This window comes from Barbus barbus (genome assembly GCF_936440315.1).
Source record: "Barbus barbus genome assembly, chromosome: 23".
In the NCBI taxonomy this organism is placed as follows: Eukaryota; Metazoa; Chordata; class Actinopteri; order Cypriniformes; family Cyprinidae; genus Barbus; species Barbus barbus.
Window position 1 is genome coordinate 26,683,420 of NC_136751.1, and position 19,375 is coordinate 26,702,794.

General features: G+C 37.8%; 3 protein-coding genes across 3 annotated transcripts; 2 read left to right on the plus strand and 1 right to left on the minus strand.

Moving 5' to 3' along the window:
• Positions 1 to 1,499: 1,499 nt before the first annotated feature.
• Positions 1,500 to 7,133, plus strand: LOC306843048 (major intrinsically disordered Notch2-binding receptor 1-like; the record flags this gene model as incomplete). Its single annotated transcript, XM_079374283.1, has 3 exons — positions 1,500 to 3,467; positions 6,059 to 6,247; positions 6,951 to 7,133. 3 exons carry the CDS (start codon positions 1,500 to 1,502, stop codon positions 7,131 to 7,133), a joined length of 2,340 nt encoding a protein of 779 aa, XP_079230409.1.
• Positions 7,134 to 9,433: 2,300 nt separating this feature from the next.
• On the plus strand, positions 9,434 to 12,073 carry LOC306842555 (cilia- and flagella-associated protein 161-like). The gene is made up of 7 exons (XM_079373495.1): positions 9,434 to 9,661; positions 9,745 to 9,834; positions 10,735 to 10,973; positions 11,054 to 11,135; positions 11,221 to 11,379; positions 11,471 to 11,544; positions 11,835 to 12,073. The coding sequence occupies exons 1-7, from the start codon at positions 9,590 to 9,592 to the stop codon at positions 12,037 to 12,039; spliced, it is 921 nt and encodes a 306-aa protein (XP_079229621.1). The 5' UTR covers positions 9,434 to 9,589; the 3' UTR covers positions 12,040 to 12,073.
• An 807-nt stretch (positions 12,074 to 12,880) lies between these two features.
• LOC306842554 (interleukin-12 subunit beta-like) lies at positions 12,881 to 18,179 on the minus strand. Its single transcript, XM_079373494.1, has 7 exons — positions 17,709 to 18,179; positions 17,024 to 17,105; positions 16,062 to 16,310; positions 14,660 to 14,771; positions 14,413 to 14,576; positions 13,685 to 13,848; positions 12,881 to 13,320 (listed from the first exon to the last, which is right to left on the minus strand). Exons 1-7 carry the CDS (start codon positions 17,781 to 17,783, stop codon positions 13,186 to 13,188), a joined length of 981 nt encoding a protein of 326 aa, XP_079229620.1. The 5' UTR covers positions 17,784 to 18,179; the 3' UTR covers positions 12,881 to 13,185.
• Positions 18,180 to 19,375: the final 1,196 nt, after the last annotated feature.

Below are 19,375 nucleotides of genomic sequence, written 5' to 3' on the forward strand. Positions count from 1 at the left end.
ACATTAGTTATCTAACATGAACAATGCATTTATTATACCATACAGTTGCTCATTTTTTGTTCATGTTAGTTCACAGTGTATTAACTAATGTTAACAAACTCAACTTGTGATTTTAATAATGCTTCAGTAAATGCTGAAATTAGCATTAACTAAGATTAATAAGTGTTGTAGTGGTATTGTTCATTCTTACATGTTAGCTAAAGTAGTTAACTAATGAACCTTATTGTAAAGTGGTACCGAAATGTCATATGCTTAAAAGTATGTAAATCTATACCTTGTCTCAATATTTTTTAAATGCATTTTTAATTGAGGCTTGTGCATAAATATACATTACTCTTCAGTACACAGTATTCAGGAATTGAATATGATTGACATTTTATTTAATGATTTAATATGCAAGTCACTGGTTTGTTAGTTTTTTTTTGTTTTTTTTTATTAAAAAAATAAATGGATATATCAAAGCAATTAAATGCAGCTATATTTTTGTATTAACTATTAATTGACTTTTTTTTAACAATTAACCAATTTTAAAAAAAAATGCAGAGACTAGATAAACGTAAATAAATAAACGTATGGATACATTTCATTGTACCTTTTTACAGGTTACTTATAATTTTATTTATTTATTTTTATATTTATTGAATAGTGATTTGTCTTTTATTAACTCGTGTATAAGAGATACATTTTAAATATATGTTTATATATAAAGTTTTTTTAATTATTAAAATGTATAAAATGTTATTGTAATATTTTATAATAAATGTATAGGGATTACAATTTAGGTTTCTTCTATGCATTTCTCTGTACTTTACAAATACTTTTCTTCTGTTCTAAGTTTATTCTCCTGCATTTGAAGAGTCACTAACGCCATGCGTGACTTTCACCACAGCAGCTCCGTGTGCAAACACACTAGCTAGAGGATGCAACACTCCTGTCACACATGAAGCAGAACCTATCCATGCTGTTTCTCAAGTGCGGGGCATTTTGATCAGCTCATGAGGGATGAGAACCGGGATTTATGGCATCCCTTGAGAGCCCAAATGACCTGCTTTTCTGCACCAACCGTAGGATTGACCACTGACCGCTGCTTTACCTACGAGTCTCTCAAGTGGGACCCCGATCAGCAGAGATGGACGATTTTACTCCCTCACTAATGGTTTCTGCTCTTTTCAAATGCTCCGATCAGTGGCTATATTAAGGCTTTGAATAAGGTCAGCAATGAATAGCTTTGTTCTCAGCACCACATCCCAGTGGCAAGAGGTAACCGCTTGTTTTTTTATTGCACTTTCCTTTCTTGGACTGTTTTAACTTGCATGGGATTTATATGCAAAAGTCAATGCAAAAGTAATTGCTGAGGAAATCCTTCTCTGGCTGACCTGATTTTACAGCTGTGCTCCCTTTCGCAGAGCTGCATGTGCCTTTGACGAAGAGAGAGAAGCAAAGGACAGTAGGCTTGAATTTCTGTAGTGTGCATGAGTACAAGCTCAAATCTGATGCAAATGGCTCAAAACCCCGAAGACCCCCTTGTATTGTTGGAGATCCTGGAAGTGTTAGGTGCATGCCATGGGAGTGTGTCGTACGCGGATATTTGCGTTTATCTGAGTGGACGCTTCAGCCTGCAGCCGCTTCTAGAATTACGGAGTCTCTTGTACTCCACTGCCTGTAGAGACCCCTGCTTCCCTGCCACCCTCTTCCGAGAGCGACTTCACCCCCCCTGCAGCAACCGGCTCTCAGCGACCGCCGATGTCGTCTCCCTGTTCAACCTTCTCATGCACACCCGCATGGCTCCTTCATACACGCAGAACCTTCAGTCTCTGACGCCCTGTCAGGTCTGTGGGAAGGGATGTGTGCGTTACGACTGGCCGGCCGCCTTACCCGTCACAGGAGGAGGGACCGCCTCTGAAGACTGTAAATATGAGAACCTCCCTTGTGAAGCGTTCAGTCATAACACAGAGGCTTCACACGCTCAGACCACCTCCGTGTTGGTTGCTCATCCTCACTCACGCATGCACAACCGGGACAGCATGCAGAACGCTCATTCTGGGGACGTTTCCATTGACATGGTGAATCAGGAGGCTGGCAAGCTGCTGGTGACCAATCAGGGATCCCGCGTCGCTCGTTCTTGCTCCCAGAAGAGGAGTGCCTTTAAAGAAGGGCTCAACAAAATTCCACTCATATCCGTGGAAGGCGACGGCCAATCAGATCAAAGCCCAGATGGACCAAGATCGGATGGTGAGGACCTGCTTTACATTCCCCAGAAGAACCCTTATCCAGACCCTGCAACATACGCAAACGAACAGCACAACCTGGCATCACATGCGCATGACCATTCGTATGTTTACACCACTCATTTGAATACACCTGAACCGGATGCGCACGTGGCCGACTCGCAATCCTACGATGATGCCTCGAACCCCTACAACCCTCAGACTCAGTGGCGTCAGGCGAAGCACGAGAGTTTGGACGAGCTCCAGACATCCACCTACTTCGGCCCTTCGGTCTCCAGCGAAAAGCACCAAACCCCTGCTCTTCAAATCAAAAGCCACAGCTTGGACATCGACAGCAGGACGGGGGACGAAAGACCTGAGGCGGAAACGACTGGGCTGCAGAAACCCAGATCAGAGCGGTCTGTCTTAGAGAAGTCAGGATTACGAAAGTCAGGATCTGTTAAACTTAGCATCGACGGATCAAGCTTTGACATTCCCGGTTTTGATCCTCGCATCGTCAGTTCAGTGCGGGATACCTTCAAGCGACTGAGCGGCATGAGTTTAGACGCATGGTACGATTGGTCACCGAGCATTGAGGGCATGGTTAGCATAGGCACCCAAACGGAGCCTGCAGATCGGCGTGCTTTACGAAGCCTCATGCTTGCTGATAAACTCTCCATCGACAACCCTGACATCGGCGAGGACGACATCAGCGCCATTTTCCGTTTTCTAGACGACATTAGCATGTGTGGCTCCATGGCAGTGCTGCCAGGGGAAGGAGGCGGGGGCCAGGAAGGGGGCGGGGCCGGGCTGCCAGAGAGGCGTGAACGGTTGGGAAAGTTACGGAGGTTGTTTCACTCCATGGAGGCACCTGAGGAGGGCGTGAGATGGGGCGTGGGGCGATTGCTCCAACGGGTCACAGAGCTGGAGCAACAGCTAGAGCCGATCGCAGAGCTACGTGAGCAGCTGGCCCTTGTGCTCTTCACACTGAACCGTCTGGAAGAGCGGGAGCAGGTTGCATGCCCACACGTGCATCAAATGCACATACAGCCACAGCTCACTCCACGGCCTAGCCTGCAGCAACAGCAGGGGTCCCCGAGGACCAATTTAGTGGCGGAGGGCATCAACGAGGCAGCGGCGAAACGCAGACGGCTGTTTGTGCGCAGGACCTCCAGGAGCCACACAGAGAGCAGCGGATCGGAAGCCCCCAGAGAGTGGAGCATCAGCTTCAGCAAGGAGCCACACATACAGTCTGTTAAGGTAACAGGATAAGAAAAATATACAGTGGTGGCCAAAATGGTTAAAACCAGAGGTGAGTAGAGTACCCAAAAACTGTACTCAAGTAAAAGTACTTATAGAAATATTTACTCAAGTAAAAGTAATAGTCTGAATAGTTACTTGAGTAAGAGTAAAAAAGTATCGGATAAAAAACTACACACACACAGCCGTTCCAAAGATTTTTTATGTTTTTTTATGTAATTTATTTCAGTGATGCAAATCAGAATTTTCATCAGCGTTTACGCCAGCCTTCAGTGTCACATAATCCTTCAGAAATCATTCCAATATGTTGATTTATTATCAATGCTGTTCTTTTTAGCTTTCTATTCATCAAGTAATCCTGAACAAAATGTCACAGGTTCCAAAGTTCCACAGGTTATTAAGAAGCAAAACTGTTTCCAACACTGGTAATAAATCAATATATTAGAATGATTTCTGAAGGATCATATGACTCTGAAAACAGTAACAGCTGATGAAAATTCTGATTTGCATCACTGAATTAAATTAAATTTCAAAGTATATTAATTATGCATTATATATGTATGTATGTGTACCTCTGACACGGAGAAGAGTGAAAACTCCTCACATGACCGGCTACTGAGCATCTGAACATAAAGAAACAAATGCACATTGACGGATCTTCTTCCGTCAGTTCTGCAAAATGTACAAAACTAGCCTATATTTCTGCAAGCGTAAATATTGTGAAAATATCTATATTAATTGTGCCTAGGCAAAGGCTTTCCACCTGGAACAGGTCGCACGCCGCTGCGCTCAGTGCTCTTGATGTTCTTAAACTCTGTTACAACTTCAGACGACTCAGCGCGTGCGGCAGGGAACTGAACGAATCATTCGAACTGATTCACGAACCGATTCACTGGTTTGATCAAGCCTTTGAACAGAATTGACTCAAAAGAATGAATCATTCGCGAATGGGCATCACTCAGTGCCCAGAGAAAAGTAGACGGCGCGTTTGGAATAAATTTAAGCATTTTAATCTAATTGTATTGCATTGAGATAAAGTAACAAGAGGAGTGTCGCCCACAGTAATGAAGTAAAAGTACCGTTTTTTTCACTAAATATGTACTTGAGTAAAAGTACCCATCTTTAAATATACTCTAGTTACCCAAAAAAAATTACTCAAATATAACTCGTTACTACCCACCTCTGATTAGAAAACTAGTATTTTCACCAGCTAGAAATGGGTTTAAGTCAGTTATTTCTATCTTTTGCTATAGGGTGTCAGTGGGAAATAGCAGTTTACATTCCCAAACATTCATTTTGCGGTTAATTTTAATAATCCAGTGAGATTTTTGTTTGCACAAGGAGTCTGACAACAGCCAGTGCTCCACACAGAGATCTGATCTTATCATCATCCAGTTTGTGCCCTATAGGTGCACTTGTGCATATCTTTTCAGGCAGCTTTGCAGGTTGCAGGTTTCTTGAAGCATCTTGGAGATGTTGCTACAGTTCTTCTGGATTTAGTCTGCCTCAGTTTGTTCTGTTTCCTCTTGTCATTCCAGACAGATTGCATGGTGATGAGATCAGATCTGGCTGTTGTCAGACTCCTTGTGCAAACAAAAATCTCACTGGATTATTACAAATAATGGCAAAATGAATGTTTGGAAATGTAAACTGATATTTCCTACTTACACACTACAGCAAAAGATAGCGATAACTGACTTAAACCCATTTTTAGCTGGTGAAATACTAGTTTTCTAATCCTTTTGGCCACCACTGTAAGTATATAAAAATATTTTAAATGTGCTATAAGTGATGCTTCTTCCACATAAAATGTCTCTATGACTTGAGGAATCATACTTGTCTTTGTGGCAGAACTAGACTCTGACTGAATTCAGATTAGCATACTATTCTTATTTCTGCCACATAAAGAAACAGTATGTAACCTAAGACAAACTAGTAAGAGTAGTATGCTAGTATGTTATTGTGAACTCTGTAAACAACAATCATCGGAAAACTAGCCAATCGGAAATGCTCTCTGCTTGTCAATCATTTTGTGCACTTAGAAAGGGTTTTGAAGAGACGTGGTTAAAGTTAGCAAAATGGATCAATTCGCTTATAACACATTTAAATATTAGGCTCCTTTCCTTTTTGTAAGAATCAAACAGTTTTGCTGGTCACAGAGCTTATTACAGTATCTGCAATAATTCGGAAGCTAATGGAAAAAAATTTGTTTGGGTTTTTGTTGAGGGAACCAGGATAATGCAGGATAATAACTTTAAGGCTGGCCCAAAAAAATGATGTCATCCCTGCTACACTGTACTGAAGCACAAGATCCTCATTCTTATGAATATGATCAACAGGTTTCATGCAAACATGTGGATTTCATGCAGCTCGAACACTGCTGTCATTAAAACAAAAGGAAAAGAAATGTTAAAATTCATGTGAATTTTTCAATTTGACTTTGTACTTGCAGAAAATAACATTGTATTAATGTAGAATGCAAAATTAGAACATACATACATTTTGATAGTAGTCTCATTTGGACCTTATGTATATGTATAGATATAAAGATGAATACTTCATCATAACATAAACCTTGTTTGGCTTCTCAGTCAGATCATTTAGGTGGAGTGCATAAAAGAGAGGGCTCTGTAGTGCAGGAAGTGACGGGTTTTCACCTCATGCCACCTGAGACCCACAATGCACCACGCCGCACATCTGTCCATAGCACTACCCAGCATGTGACTGAACGCCCCAAAGTGACCTGGAGCCAATCAGACTTAACACCGCTGGATCTTCAGGTGACACCTCCAAATGTAATATTTTGAGTGAAAACATTGTCAACTCATGAATCTGCATTTGCATAACATGTTTTATAAATCTGTGTTAAGGAACAGTTCACCTGATCAGGAGCCTGATAAAGATGATCCACAAATCAGTCAAGACATTTTTAAAATTCAAATAGTTTCTGGCTAAAATATGAGTCTTCTATCCATAATAATGCTTATTCCAGTGAAAAAATTGTCTCCTCTGAATCAGGAGAGAAATATGCACAGATTAAGCACCAATTACTAGTGTAAACAGTTCTAAACAAATATGTTGGTGGATTTTGATGTAAGAGGACAACAGTGTTTTTCACTTGGGGAAGTGTTATTAGGATTGGCCAGAAGCAACAGTTGACTTTATAAGATCTTAACTGATGGACTGGAATACTTGTGAGATTTTTATCAGCTGTTTGGATTCTCATTCTGACGGCACCCATTCACTGCAGAGCATCCATTGGTGAGCAAGTGATGGTGTATGGCCTGAGGGTGTACATTTTCATTAAATTTTCATGTTTGGGTGAACTATTCCTTTAATCTGGGATAATACTGGTTATTCTCATTGGGTTCTTTGAGAACCTAAACATTAAATCAATCTTAACAGAACATGAAAGAAAACAGATAATGAAATGAATGCAGATAAACCAGCACTTATCGACTATTTCCTATATACATTTTGCAGGCCCCTGAGTCTTTGGAGTTCTGGACAGACGAGATTTACACGCCAGCCTCCGACACGCTCCTGCGGCGTTCGCATTCGTACACCCGTTGCAGCAGGAACCAGGCGTACCGCATCGCTGCCCTCAGCATCACTGCCACCATCATCCTCATCCTCATCATCGTAATTCCAGTCAGCACCGTGTAATGTACATGCAATCACATGACACGCCTGAGGCGACATTGAATGGTACAAAACGTGTTTATTAGATAATATTATCAAGATTTTAATGAACGCATGAATTCTTCACGAACCTAATTCGAGAAGCATGGCAGACTGGCCCAGTGTAAAACCTGTGCAAAATAGGCTGCATTTCCTGAAACCTTTTTGGAGTTTCCCTTCCTTTAGTTTTGTTTGAATTTAAGCAGGTTTTCAGTTAAATGCTTATTCTGCAGTTCATGGCTTGCGAACGTTCCGGTATGCCCTCTTTGTTGATGGATATTGGGGAGTTCCCATTAGTCTAATGTAATTCTGCTGAAACCTGAGACGGCATCCACTTGCTCGCACAGCGGCACACGTTTCTCTCTTCCGCACCTCTGCTCTCTCTCCATTTAAATGCTTGGAAAATCCATTATTAGTTGTAAATTTGCATGCAACTGCCCTTTAAATCTGCTAAATGTCCCCGTATTTGGAGGAAATGCTGACGTGCGAGTGATATGAATCTCTTGTTTTCGTTTGATGCATATTCTTCATTACTGGCCTGAATTTGTGGTGAACTCGTTCACTACCAAAATAGTGCTACAAAACGTAATATCCTGCCTCACAAAAGCTTAAAAGAAAAGGAAAACGAGCCTCCAGAGATCCAGAATGGATGCATGATGGTGGATCAATACCGGCACACATTTTCAATTTGCTGAACAACAGCACTAAACTTTTAATGGGCTGTGATGGGACTGAGTGAGTGCGGGAGGGGAGAGACTGAGAGCAAGGAGTGTGTGTCCTCTTTTATTGAGCCTGAAGCTTTCTGAGTCCTACTTCTGTCTGCTGTAGCTGTTTGCTCAGGTAAAAGGATTTCCAATTGGAACTGATGGGATTTTTACATGCAGTTTGATATATGATCACTATTGTAATTCATCTTGCGCTACGCACTACAGAATGAATGATACCTCAATCAATTACTTTTCTAAACGATCAGATTTGCAATCACAGCCCAGTAAGTGATCACCTACAACACAAGCAAAGTGTTGACAGCCGCTCAGAGCAACTTAGCAAACGCATAGTAAGCCTTGGCAATGCTTTCATCAGCTGAATACTGTAATGTGAAGACAATTGAATGAGATGTCCTATTTTAAGGAGGCAATGTTGGAAATGTTTTGACTTGATTTTGATTGACATTTTTTGTGTTCCTCTTGTATAAATAGCCTATGCATTTCATTCCATGATTGTATAAACACATGTATTTCTGGATTGGGATTTTTCCTTTTTCAGGGCACCTTTGACTGTGAAAATATACCTTTGTCTCTTCATAAAGCCGGTTTTGGTTATTCAGTGGGATTGTGTCTTGTGTGTCATTTTTTCCCGCCAGTTAAGCAAGCAAGAAGTTGAATAGGAAGCAGGTGGATCATGACAGTGGTTGGAGTGAGAGGTTTTCTTTAATAATATCATCAATGCTTTTGCACACTGCTACTTGCTGCTTTTCCCAAAGCATTTTTAATATTTCAGAGCACAGCTCTCATAAACGTGTATTATCTATTTATGATCTGTCAGTTCCGTTATTGATGTGAAAGCACTTAACAGCACTTACACACATAGTCTCTCAAGCTCAAATGAGGCTTCCTTCTAATGTAGTTTATCTAAAATCTCCACTGCCCTTTTTCTCTCTGCATACATATTGTGAAAGTGATTTGGTTTCATATTTGATAATGCTGCAAAATTCATTATAGAGATCGCTCACAAACTGATTCCAGTGAAACTTTGAAGAGTGAGCTAATTTAATTAGAAAATCCAGCTTCATATAAAATATATTAATATGAAGAGACTTATTGAATGATGATTGTTAGATCATTTCTCATAATTTAATTTCTGCAGTGTTGGACTGATGTGTTCATTTAATCAAGGAATTTCTATAAATTCAGCCTATTATGTATACATTTTCAGTTTGTTTTTTATTGAAGATATGCACACAGTGAACACTGGGATTGTTTTATAAGCCAGTCAGCTCTTAGAAACCTTAATAAATTATAATGATTAAATTAATCTGAAGCCCAATTAGTTGATGTATTACTGCAGGAAGCCAGTATTGTATTTTTAAATGGTGATTAAATGTTACATAAAAAAGAGAGGTATTACTAAAAATGCGTATTTAAGATAATTGATTTATAGTCAAAATGATTCAAATTATTTACATTTAAAAATTAATTGCAACAAATTAAATTAAAATCAAAATTATTTTTCAAATCATTTTGAAATGCACAAAACTTTGAAGAAAAAAAAAGCCCTGTTACCTTGGAGACATAAAGTACGCACGCTCAGTAGCGCACGTGTTGTTACGCATCCATGGGAACACTTCTTGCCTGTAGTAGACGCTTGTAGTTAGTTTCCTTTTGCGTTATAAATTAAATTTTCTTAATTATCTGTCTGGCTGGCTTTACCTCAGCTGTGAAATGGCTCATGTCCGGACATATAATCCGCGCGTCCGTGTGGGCAACTGGAAAGAAGACGTGACTTTAGAAGAGGTTTGTTGTTTTGACGCATCTCATGTTTGTTGGTGTGAAGTCCAGACAGAGAACAAGTGAGTAAATGAGCAGTGTCTCTGCAGGAAACCCTCAAGAACTTCATCCTGCAAAAAGACAGAGGCGAGCTCACTGTTCAGAAAGAAGGAGATCTGAGACAAAACATCCTGAAACCAGTAACTTAAGTGCTTTTTTGCAATATATTCAACAATGTTGCAAGATGAACAAGTTATCAGATAAAATATTAATGTTAATTTGAACATTGTGATGAATATAATTTGGTATTGAACATAATATTTAAAACCTTTTAAATATCTCTCTCTCTATATATAATCTATATAAATGTAATATTAAATATTGCCATATTCTATGGTCTCTTAATGTGCTTTAATTGTATTTTATGTCTTGTATGAGTTTCATTTTTCTGTACAGCACTTTGGTCCACTTCTGTGTTTTTAAAGTGCTTTATAAATTAAGTTTGATTGAGTGAAAAAAATATACTTTGCCCTCCATATATTTCAATCCAAGAAAAAAAAAAAATCACGTCACATTTTAAGAAAACCTATTTGCATTCAATATTCTATAGCACGTGAACATAAAACACATCAACAAGTAGCAAAATAGGGGGGGGGGGGGGGGGGGGATAAAAATCAGCAAGGAACATTAAAACAATATTTTATTAAATCACTGTAAATTTTGTTTTGAATTCTATTCTATTCACAGATGTATTTTCTTGACCCTGAAATACATTTTGAGATATATATTTTTGTATATGAATGTTGAAACTGTAGCATTTATCTAAATTTATTTAATTTTTATTTATTTATTTTTGACAGAAATATATATTTTTGGTCGTATGGGATTTGAAAATTGGTGGTGAAATTTTCTTTATGAAATTGCTAGTAAACTTCACAAATGATTACAAAGAAACTTCAAGTAATACACTGATTTTTTTCCCCCCAATAATCTTTGTTTTATTTACAGCTTATGTAGTGCAGTGGTGCTCAAATTTATTTATTTTTTTATTTTTTTTTGTGTGTCTGCTGCATGTGAGACTGATTAGTTTTTTTGTTTAGGTGAGTTTATCAGTGTCGCAGGATGGCTTTTTGCACTTTGGAGACACAGTCATGCTGGTGAACTCTGGAGGTGAAAAGCATGAGCAGCATGGCTCCTGTGTCCTCAATATCATTTCTGACAGCAGTAATATCACATCACATTCTGACACGAATTCAGTCCCCCACCTTCTCGGGCCTCTCCAAGTAGGCGGAGCCCACAGCATGACCCCTTGTGTTAGAAACGCCTTTATCATTACAAGGTATCGCGCATGCACGTTCAAACTCACTCAATCGCACACACAGTGGCTGACCTGTTTTATCATCTGTGGTCTGTGTTCAGTGTTGATGGGACCTCAGATGGAGAGGTGCTCCGATACGATCAAAGCTTTGCCCTGAGAACGACCGCAGGCTTTGCTGGAGAGGTAAACAAGCAAATGGCATGTATACAGTTTTAAGTAATTACTGAGTTCCCAAGTCTCAGCATGCAGTCTGTTGGATTCCTCACAGCTATTCCTTGCCAGTGATCACAAAACATTTCTGAAGTGTGCTAAGAAGTCTCGACTGCAGGAGTTGAGCCTAATAGAGGAGTTCGATTTCCTGTGCTGGTGGAAGGTGATTTACTTTGACCCCCAAGAAAGGCTTGAAAATGAAGGATACCCTGTTCAGGTTCACACTTTCAGATAAATCTTTTTCCAGATGTACTTGTTGTTATTACTTAGTAACTTAATAATGTGGAGTGGATGCTTTGTTTTGGCAGGTGAACAGCAAGGTTTTGATTTCCCACTGTAAGACCAATCAATGTCTGGCTGCTCTAGGCAATCACATCCTATGGTAATATGTTATGTTTCATATTGTAAAAGTAAGTGATTCAGTTAAAGTGAGCTGGAAACAGCCAAATGTTACAGATACACCAAAATTCAGTTCCTAATGAATAAAATACACTCCCATTCTATTTTCTTGTTGGAAAAAAAAATAGATAGATAGATAGATATTTATATATAGGATAATACCTGCTTGACCTTATAAACAGGTCTGTCTAGTTTAATGTATGTTTAGTTCTGTGTAGAACAATTGCTAGTGTTTATTCATTTATTTGGTTTGTTTGTGTTTTGTGTGTTTAGGACTCCTTTTGGTAAAGAGTATGAGCTCTCTGCTCACACCTTCTTGGACTCTCATAAAGCTGAGCGGGACAATAACCATTGGCTGTTTTTCATGGCTCATCCTGCCAATCAAAATCAGAGCCTGATGCAACTGAAAAAAACCTCAGACATAACAGATGAGCAGAGAGAAAACCAAGAAGTCACGCAAGTAAAAGAGTGCATTTAAACGGAAATAAAAATTACACCAATAAATATTTTTGAAAATACAATATTTTATTTCTTTATATATTTACTGTTATATTTCTTTTAGTGAATTCTGCTGATTTTTCTTGGACAAAAAGTTAAGATAATTCCATATCGCTCCCAAAAGGAGGCAGCATCCCCTCCGTACTCTCTGCTGCCTCCTACTAAAAGTTTCATAAACATGCTCAAACACACATTCACTGTCTCTATATACAATGTTTCATTCAGCATAAAAATGCTTTTACAAATTCATACATATGCCCAATTCAGATTTTTTTTTTTTTCTGCTTTGTTTTTTTATTGTTTTTATTTTTCCACGTATTTTTCTTCTTGTTTCTTTGTTTCTTTCTTTGTCCTTTGGTCCGGCCTCTTTTTCCCCCATTGGTCACCTATACGGAGAACAAGAAATCATGTGCATTCTGTCATGACCACAAACAGATATCTGACCTTCTGTCCCAAATATACACTACTATTCAAAAGCTTGGGGTCAGCAAAATAATGCTTTTGCTCAGCAAAGATGCAGTAAATTGATTAATGACAGGTAAAGACATTTTTCCACCACAGGAATAAATAACATTCATGCATTTCTGTATGAAAATAGAATACAGTTATTTAAAATTGTAACAATTTTTCTAAAAATTACTGTTTTCTCTTGGATTTTTGATCAAACAAATAAATAAATGATTCAAAAACATAAAAAAAAAAAAATCTTACAGGCCCCAAGTTTTTAAACGGTAATGTACATTTGCAATACATATTAATACTAATTGCATGTTAATTGTAAATGAAAAGCTCCTCTCTAATTATGCTGCCAACACGAGGAAGTATGTTGAAGTGTTTTTAATGTGTTTGCACAAAAATCAACATTTAACTGTAATTCCTGTCAGCAAAGGCCAGTGAATCACAGCCATGCGACAGCATGATCACAACTGTAATATTGCTTAATCTGAAGCAATCGAGAGACAGAACAGAGGAGTAAAGGTTTTTAAAAGGTTTTTAATAGGACAGTCACATATAACCACGAGATGATCATTCATACATCAACACATAAACAAAGAATAAATAAGGATTTAGAAAATGGGACAGGACATATAAATAAAGGGTTCAGGAGGAAGGGAGGTTTAAATGGCTAGTTTACGTTTTTCCACACGCTCCACTCGCTCCACTGAGAGAGGAGCAGCAGGTCTCTGCAGCGGCCCCTCAGTTTTGTGATGGAGCCCTCAACTTTGATCTTTGACCCCGCCTCCCATTCTTTAGTCTTCAGCTGAGAAGATACAGAAGCCAAAAACAAGAGAATTAATTACTGCAGCATTCTTAAAGGGACGGTTCACCTTAAAATAAAAATGATGACTTTTAGCGAGTAATGACTTGAATTTCAGTGTGTTCCTTGCACAAATCCAGCAGTCTTGAATGTCTTATGTAATATGGACTCATTTTTTTTATTTTACATCTTGGGTTTTTTCTTTGGTATTGTTTCGGAGCTTGACAGCATGTTCCCCTTTTAAAGTCAATATTATGATAAACTTCATACAGGTCATAATGGCCTGTATGAAATTCATACAGGTTTGGGATGTAATTTTCATTCCATTTTTGGTGAACCGTTTGTGTGTGAGAAGAGCATGTCGTACCTCTCCGTCGTGTCGTATCTCATACTCGATCTGATGCTTCAGAGGAAAGAAACTGTGGGGCTGCGGCCAGGTCGAAGGAGGCTCCACCTCTAATTCTATAATTTGATTGTCACTCCCCTCATTTTTTATAGTGCAGATTGAAATGTTCGGATTCGCTGGCTTAACTAGGAAAAACAGAGAAAACACATTCAATCAGTGATGATGTGCTTTTTAACTAGGGAGCCGGGGCCCACTGGAGGGCCTCAGCAAACTTAAAATTACTTTTTTTTTCATTTGACTTCACAATTCAAGTGTAGTCAGATCCGAGTGTAGATTTGAGCTTTGTTTTGGACCAAGCAATAGAGCCAAGTGTAAAAAGAGCCATTTGTTTTAGCTAACTTTACTAATAAAATTAGTAGAATAGCATAAACTGCATTAAATGGATAGTTCACACAAAAATAATTTACTCACCCACAAGTTGTTCCACACCTGTATGAGTTTCATTCTTTTGAGAAGAAGGTATTTTAAAGAATGTTGTTAACCAAACAGTTACTGGTATAGCCATTGACTTCCATTGTGTGTTTTTTTCCCATACTATGGAAGTCAATGGTTACCGTCAACTGTTTGGTTACCAACATTTTTCAGAATATCTTCTTTTGTGTTCAACAGATGAAAGAAACTCATATAGGTTTAGAACAGCTTGAGGATGAGTAAATGATGACAGAATTCCCTTTAACCCACGTTCTCACCGATGTCTCGTAGGTAGAAGCTGTAGTCAGTTTTCATATAGCAGCATGTGGAAGCCGCCTCCCCTGTTACCAGCAGCCGCTCGGACTCTTCAGAGTATAAATTGGTGGAATGTGGGAGAAAAAATACCCCATCCACGGGCTGTGACACCCAGTCACCATTATCCCTAAATAGATACAATAAGCATGCATGGTTGAGTCAATGATAAAATAAGCTTACAATATCTGTGGGTGTGGGTGTTTCTGATACCTTGTATTGCGAAGTCTGAAAGCAAATTCATCTGAAAATTCATTTAAGGTCCAGGCACATTTGATTTTTTCAGTGCAGGAAAACGTCTCTGCTGTGCAGTTGATATTAAATGCTGAAAAGGAAGAACGAAATACACTGAAAAGCTGAACAGATAAAGCTTGAATACTTTGACCATTTCCAGAACCGAAAGTAACTGCCTTCCTGCTTTGTGGCCCAGACAGTCAATGACTCAACAGGCAGTCATTTTTTAAGGAAACTAGTTTCAAACTGTCGATAACATCACATCTACGCTATTAAAAATATAAGGTTCTAGAATGTGTTTTTTGAAGCGATGATTCAGAATACACACTGATACCAGAATTTGCACAAAAGATTGTAGAATTTATTTGGATGCAGCCTTTGATGTCAACAACAAAAGATCTTAAAAATAAAGGTTCTCTATTGGCATCGGTGGTTCCATGAGGAAGCTTTAACATCCATGGAACCTTTCCATCCCACAAAAGTATGGAAAAAAAGTTCAATTATTAAAATGTTCTTCACACCAAGAAAACCAGGTTCTTTTAAGAACTGGTCAATGGAAGAATCTGTGAGGAACCAAAAATGGTTCTTCTGAGCTATCGCTGTGAAAACACACTATTGGAACCTTTATTTTTAAGAGTGTGGAAAACATTTTCTTCTTGTTCGCTAAGCTATGCATGATTATATGGTTAGTTGTGTCTATTATTTGCATCTAGCAAATTTTTTTACTGTGAGGACACCATTAATGAAAATCGACGATCTAGAGTGTGTAACGAATGTGTAAATTAAATAAAGGATTTTATGAACTCATTTACTGCTTAACTGTACACATTTTATTTGGCTGTGCCTTCCTAACTCTGTATACACAGCCTCTCATTCAGCTATTAGTAAAATACTGTGGTTTTGCGGTTTAAAACATTGTGGACAGTGTTTTAATGTGTAACGTATTAATGTAATATCGGATGGCTAACTCAGGCCATGGTTAATGAATATCAGGATGCCACATCTTTGTAAGATTAACACCCTTTTGGGGTTTTAGGATGATGTTCCCATAAAAATAAAGATATAGTGAAGAACATTCAAAGATTAGACTTAGATAATTGAAATGGTACTAAAAACCTTGTTTTATGGCATCACTGCAAAAAATGCTTTATTTTTAGGAATTTAAGGAAAAACGGTTCTTTTAGAAACTGTTCACTGATTCTTTGGGGAACCAAAAATGTTTCATCTATGGCATTGCTGTGAAACCCCCCCTTTTGTAGCCTTTATTTTTAAGAGTGTATGGCAAACCTTAAACAATCATACATCAAGCAATATTGTTAACCATAAAAAGTGATTGCTTAATAAGAATGTTAGATAGATGATGTTCAGCAGATGTTCCCACCTGTAGCTTCTTTAGACTTGTCGAGCAGGAGATAGGTGTAGTCTTCGAGACCCGTATCACTCCAGCAGGTGTAATTCCCGGTTAGGTCTTCCTGCAGGTCAATCAAGGTCAAATTCCTCCCACTGAGGATTTCAAATTCTGATTGCAATATGTTCACTATGCTATTTGCGTCCTCACGTCTCCATGTGATTATGTCTTTATTTGTTTTACAGGTCAGGGTAACGGGTGCGTGTCTCTCAGCAATTTCAACTGCATAAAGAGAAACAATCCAGAACACAGAATGAGGGCCAGAACTCTCTCTGAATGTGTGTGTGAGACTAAATGTCTGTGAAATGGTAGTAAAACCAGTCAACTATATTGTGACCATCAATATTATTTAAATAAAATATTATATATGTGATCTTGCACCACAAAACCAGTCATAAGGTTTTATGAAGATTCAAAGATTTATACATCATCTAAAAGCTGAATAAATAATCTTTCCATCGATGTATGATTTGTTAGGATCGGACAATATTTGGCCGAGATGCAACTATTTTAAAATATGGAATCTGAGGGTGCAAAAAAATCTAAATATTGAGAAAATTGCCTTTAAAGTTGTCAAAATGAAGTTCTTAGCCATGCATATTACTAATCAAAAATGAAGTTTTGATATATTTACAGTAGGAAATTTACAAAATATCTCCATGAAACATGATCTTTACTTAATATCCTAATGATTTTTGGCATAAAAGAAAAATCTATAATTTTGACCCATACAATGTATTTTTGGCTATTGCTATAAATATACCCCAGCGACTTAAGACTGCTTTTGTGCTCCAGGGTCACATTATATTATATTATATGTTCAGTAAATACTTTTCTGGGTAGAAACCTAGTAGCTGGGGAATCCCCACTATGATATAAAAAGTGTGTGTGTGTGTGTATTCATGCTTAAATAATGATGTGGTCAATACACTCACATTTCTCAGGGAAAAAGTTAAGTGCGGACATCCTCATTATGGACAGACAGAAGAGAAGGATGAACCTCATCAACCAAACCATCTGGAGAAAGAAACACAAAAAATGACATACTTAATATGAAAATGTTTATGGACTTATTAGTAACTTTCTCTGGGCAAAAGTAAAATACAAAAAAAAAAAATTTGTATATAAGCAGCTTAATACATTCATCAATAATTAATGTAGCACTGAAAATTAATAGTTATTGTAGCATGAACATTATTTCATACTGAACATTAATCTATATTAATTATAAAAATACCAGTCATCATAAAAATATATAATAAATATTAAATAAAAGGGGGGTATCTATGCCCATGGACCAAAAATTGAAAATATGAAACATCTACATTTTCAATATTTATATTAACACATTAATTTAAAGGAATATTAGGCATTTCCTATGTTTTATTTTCATTTGTATCTTTTTAATTTAGTTAGTTATTGAAGTTCGTTTAAATGCTCCAAATTAAGTTAATATTAATTAATATTTTTTAAACATTCTACATCTCCGGATTAATATAATCCTATGAAACTGTATAGCCTATATATAATTTAAAATACATCTAATGTTGAATGAAAATGATGGGATTAAAGTGAAGTGAGCCGGTTGTGCAGATGTTTAGCTCGTAATGCATGTCTTACCTTCACTGCTGTTGCGTCAAATTCGGCGCGTCCTCTCGTGGGGTCTGTGCCTGTGCGCGCTTTTATTCCATACATTCCCACTACACGATTACTCCCACGTAACCCTTGGGCAAATGATTCTTAGAACAAGTTCCCCTCGAGGTAAAGTGTTAAAATAATGACCGCTGAATTACTAAGAGATGGGCTCTTTTCGCCTCTGTCATCATTCCTATTTTAGACCAGTTTCACGACCTTAACAGTATTTTTGGATGAATGAAAGAGTGTTTCCCCTGTACAATAATAAAATAAATAAGTAGACGAAATAGTAAATAAATCAAATATTTGAGAGCAGGTGTCTTATAGACGCAGTTATATCCACACTGGAGTATGTAAATAATATTTCAGTCCTTCTACATCAACATTTCACCTTCAATTCAATGCTGTCTCCACTGCAATTAACTGTGGAATTTACTAGCAATTTCAGTGTAGTCTGATGATTTTTATATGTCCCTTGAGTATAACATTCTGTAAACTGATATCTATACTACTATGCATGGGTAAACAAAACAAAGTGAATCATAAAATCCCTTAAAAATGAGGAAACGCATCTCTCCCCTTATATTTACTATGCTGCTGTAATATGGTACACATATTAGTGTCTATATATATATATATTGCAGTATCAGAAATTAAAGAGGCATGTCACAGATTTTTAATACAATCCCCTTTATGATCATGCTATTATTTTTTATCTTCAAAGCAACCCTAATATTCAACAACACTTGCCTTTGAGATATTTATTTTATTAAAATGCATATTTTACGGAGGACAACACTATTTATTAAATCTGTGTGAGAGGAGAGATTTGGGCTGCTCCTTGTTACATGGATCATCTTTTTCACGCTTTTCCTAATCAGTAATTGAAAAATAATAACATTTGTGAGATCTCAGTTATTTCTGGTTTAGCTTAAGAACACGGTAATGGGTTGGAAGAGGAAACTGAGATAAGAAAAGTTCATGCGTTTCGTTCGTGCGAGAATTTTGTTCTTGTCTTCGATAAAAATAAGTCAACCAGGACATGACCAGACTTTTAACCACAAGTGCAAATATAAACACTATTAATGAGAGCAATAGGGAAGTGAGAGAGTCACAAACATCAAAGAAAGATGTAAAGTTCAGCGAGTATCTGTATAAGCATGGAATTCAGAGCGCTTTTTGTCTTTTGTCTCATAAATAAAAGTTATATAGTTTGCACTTTGCCTGCATGCAACTCCATTAAAATGGCCATAATTGAGAACAGTCTCTTTCTTGCTCAGTCTGTCTGAATCCTAGATAAAATATCGGGTCTGAATTTCCCCTCAAATAAATGTGTGACAGAAACCAAATGCAATGTGGTGTAAGGAGATAAGATGCCTGATAAATATCTGTGGTTAAGGCAGTGTAAATGTGTAGTACAGCAGTTCCTCTGTTCAGGCTTTGCTTTGCAAATGAACTGAACACTGCACTTCTGTATGCTGCATGCGCTGGGGGAAACTGCCTGATGTAGGCGGCTGGCAGTTTTGGGTATTTCAAGAGACGAAACATGGATGTTTATTGCATTGTGTGTATGTTTGTGAGTTACTGAACCTGTGCGTGTTAAACTGATTCCATATAGGCATGTGTAAGAGGTGTTTTTAAAAGGGAAAAGG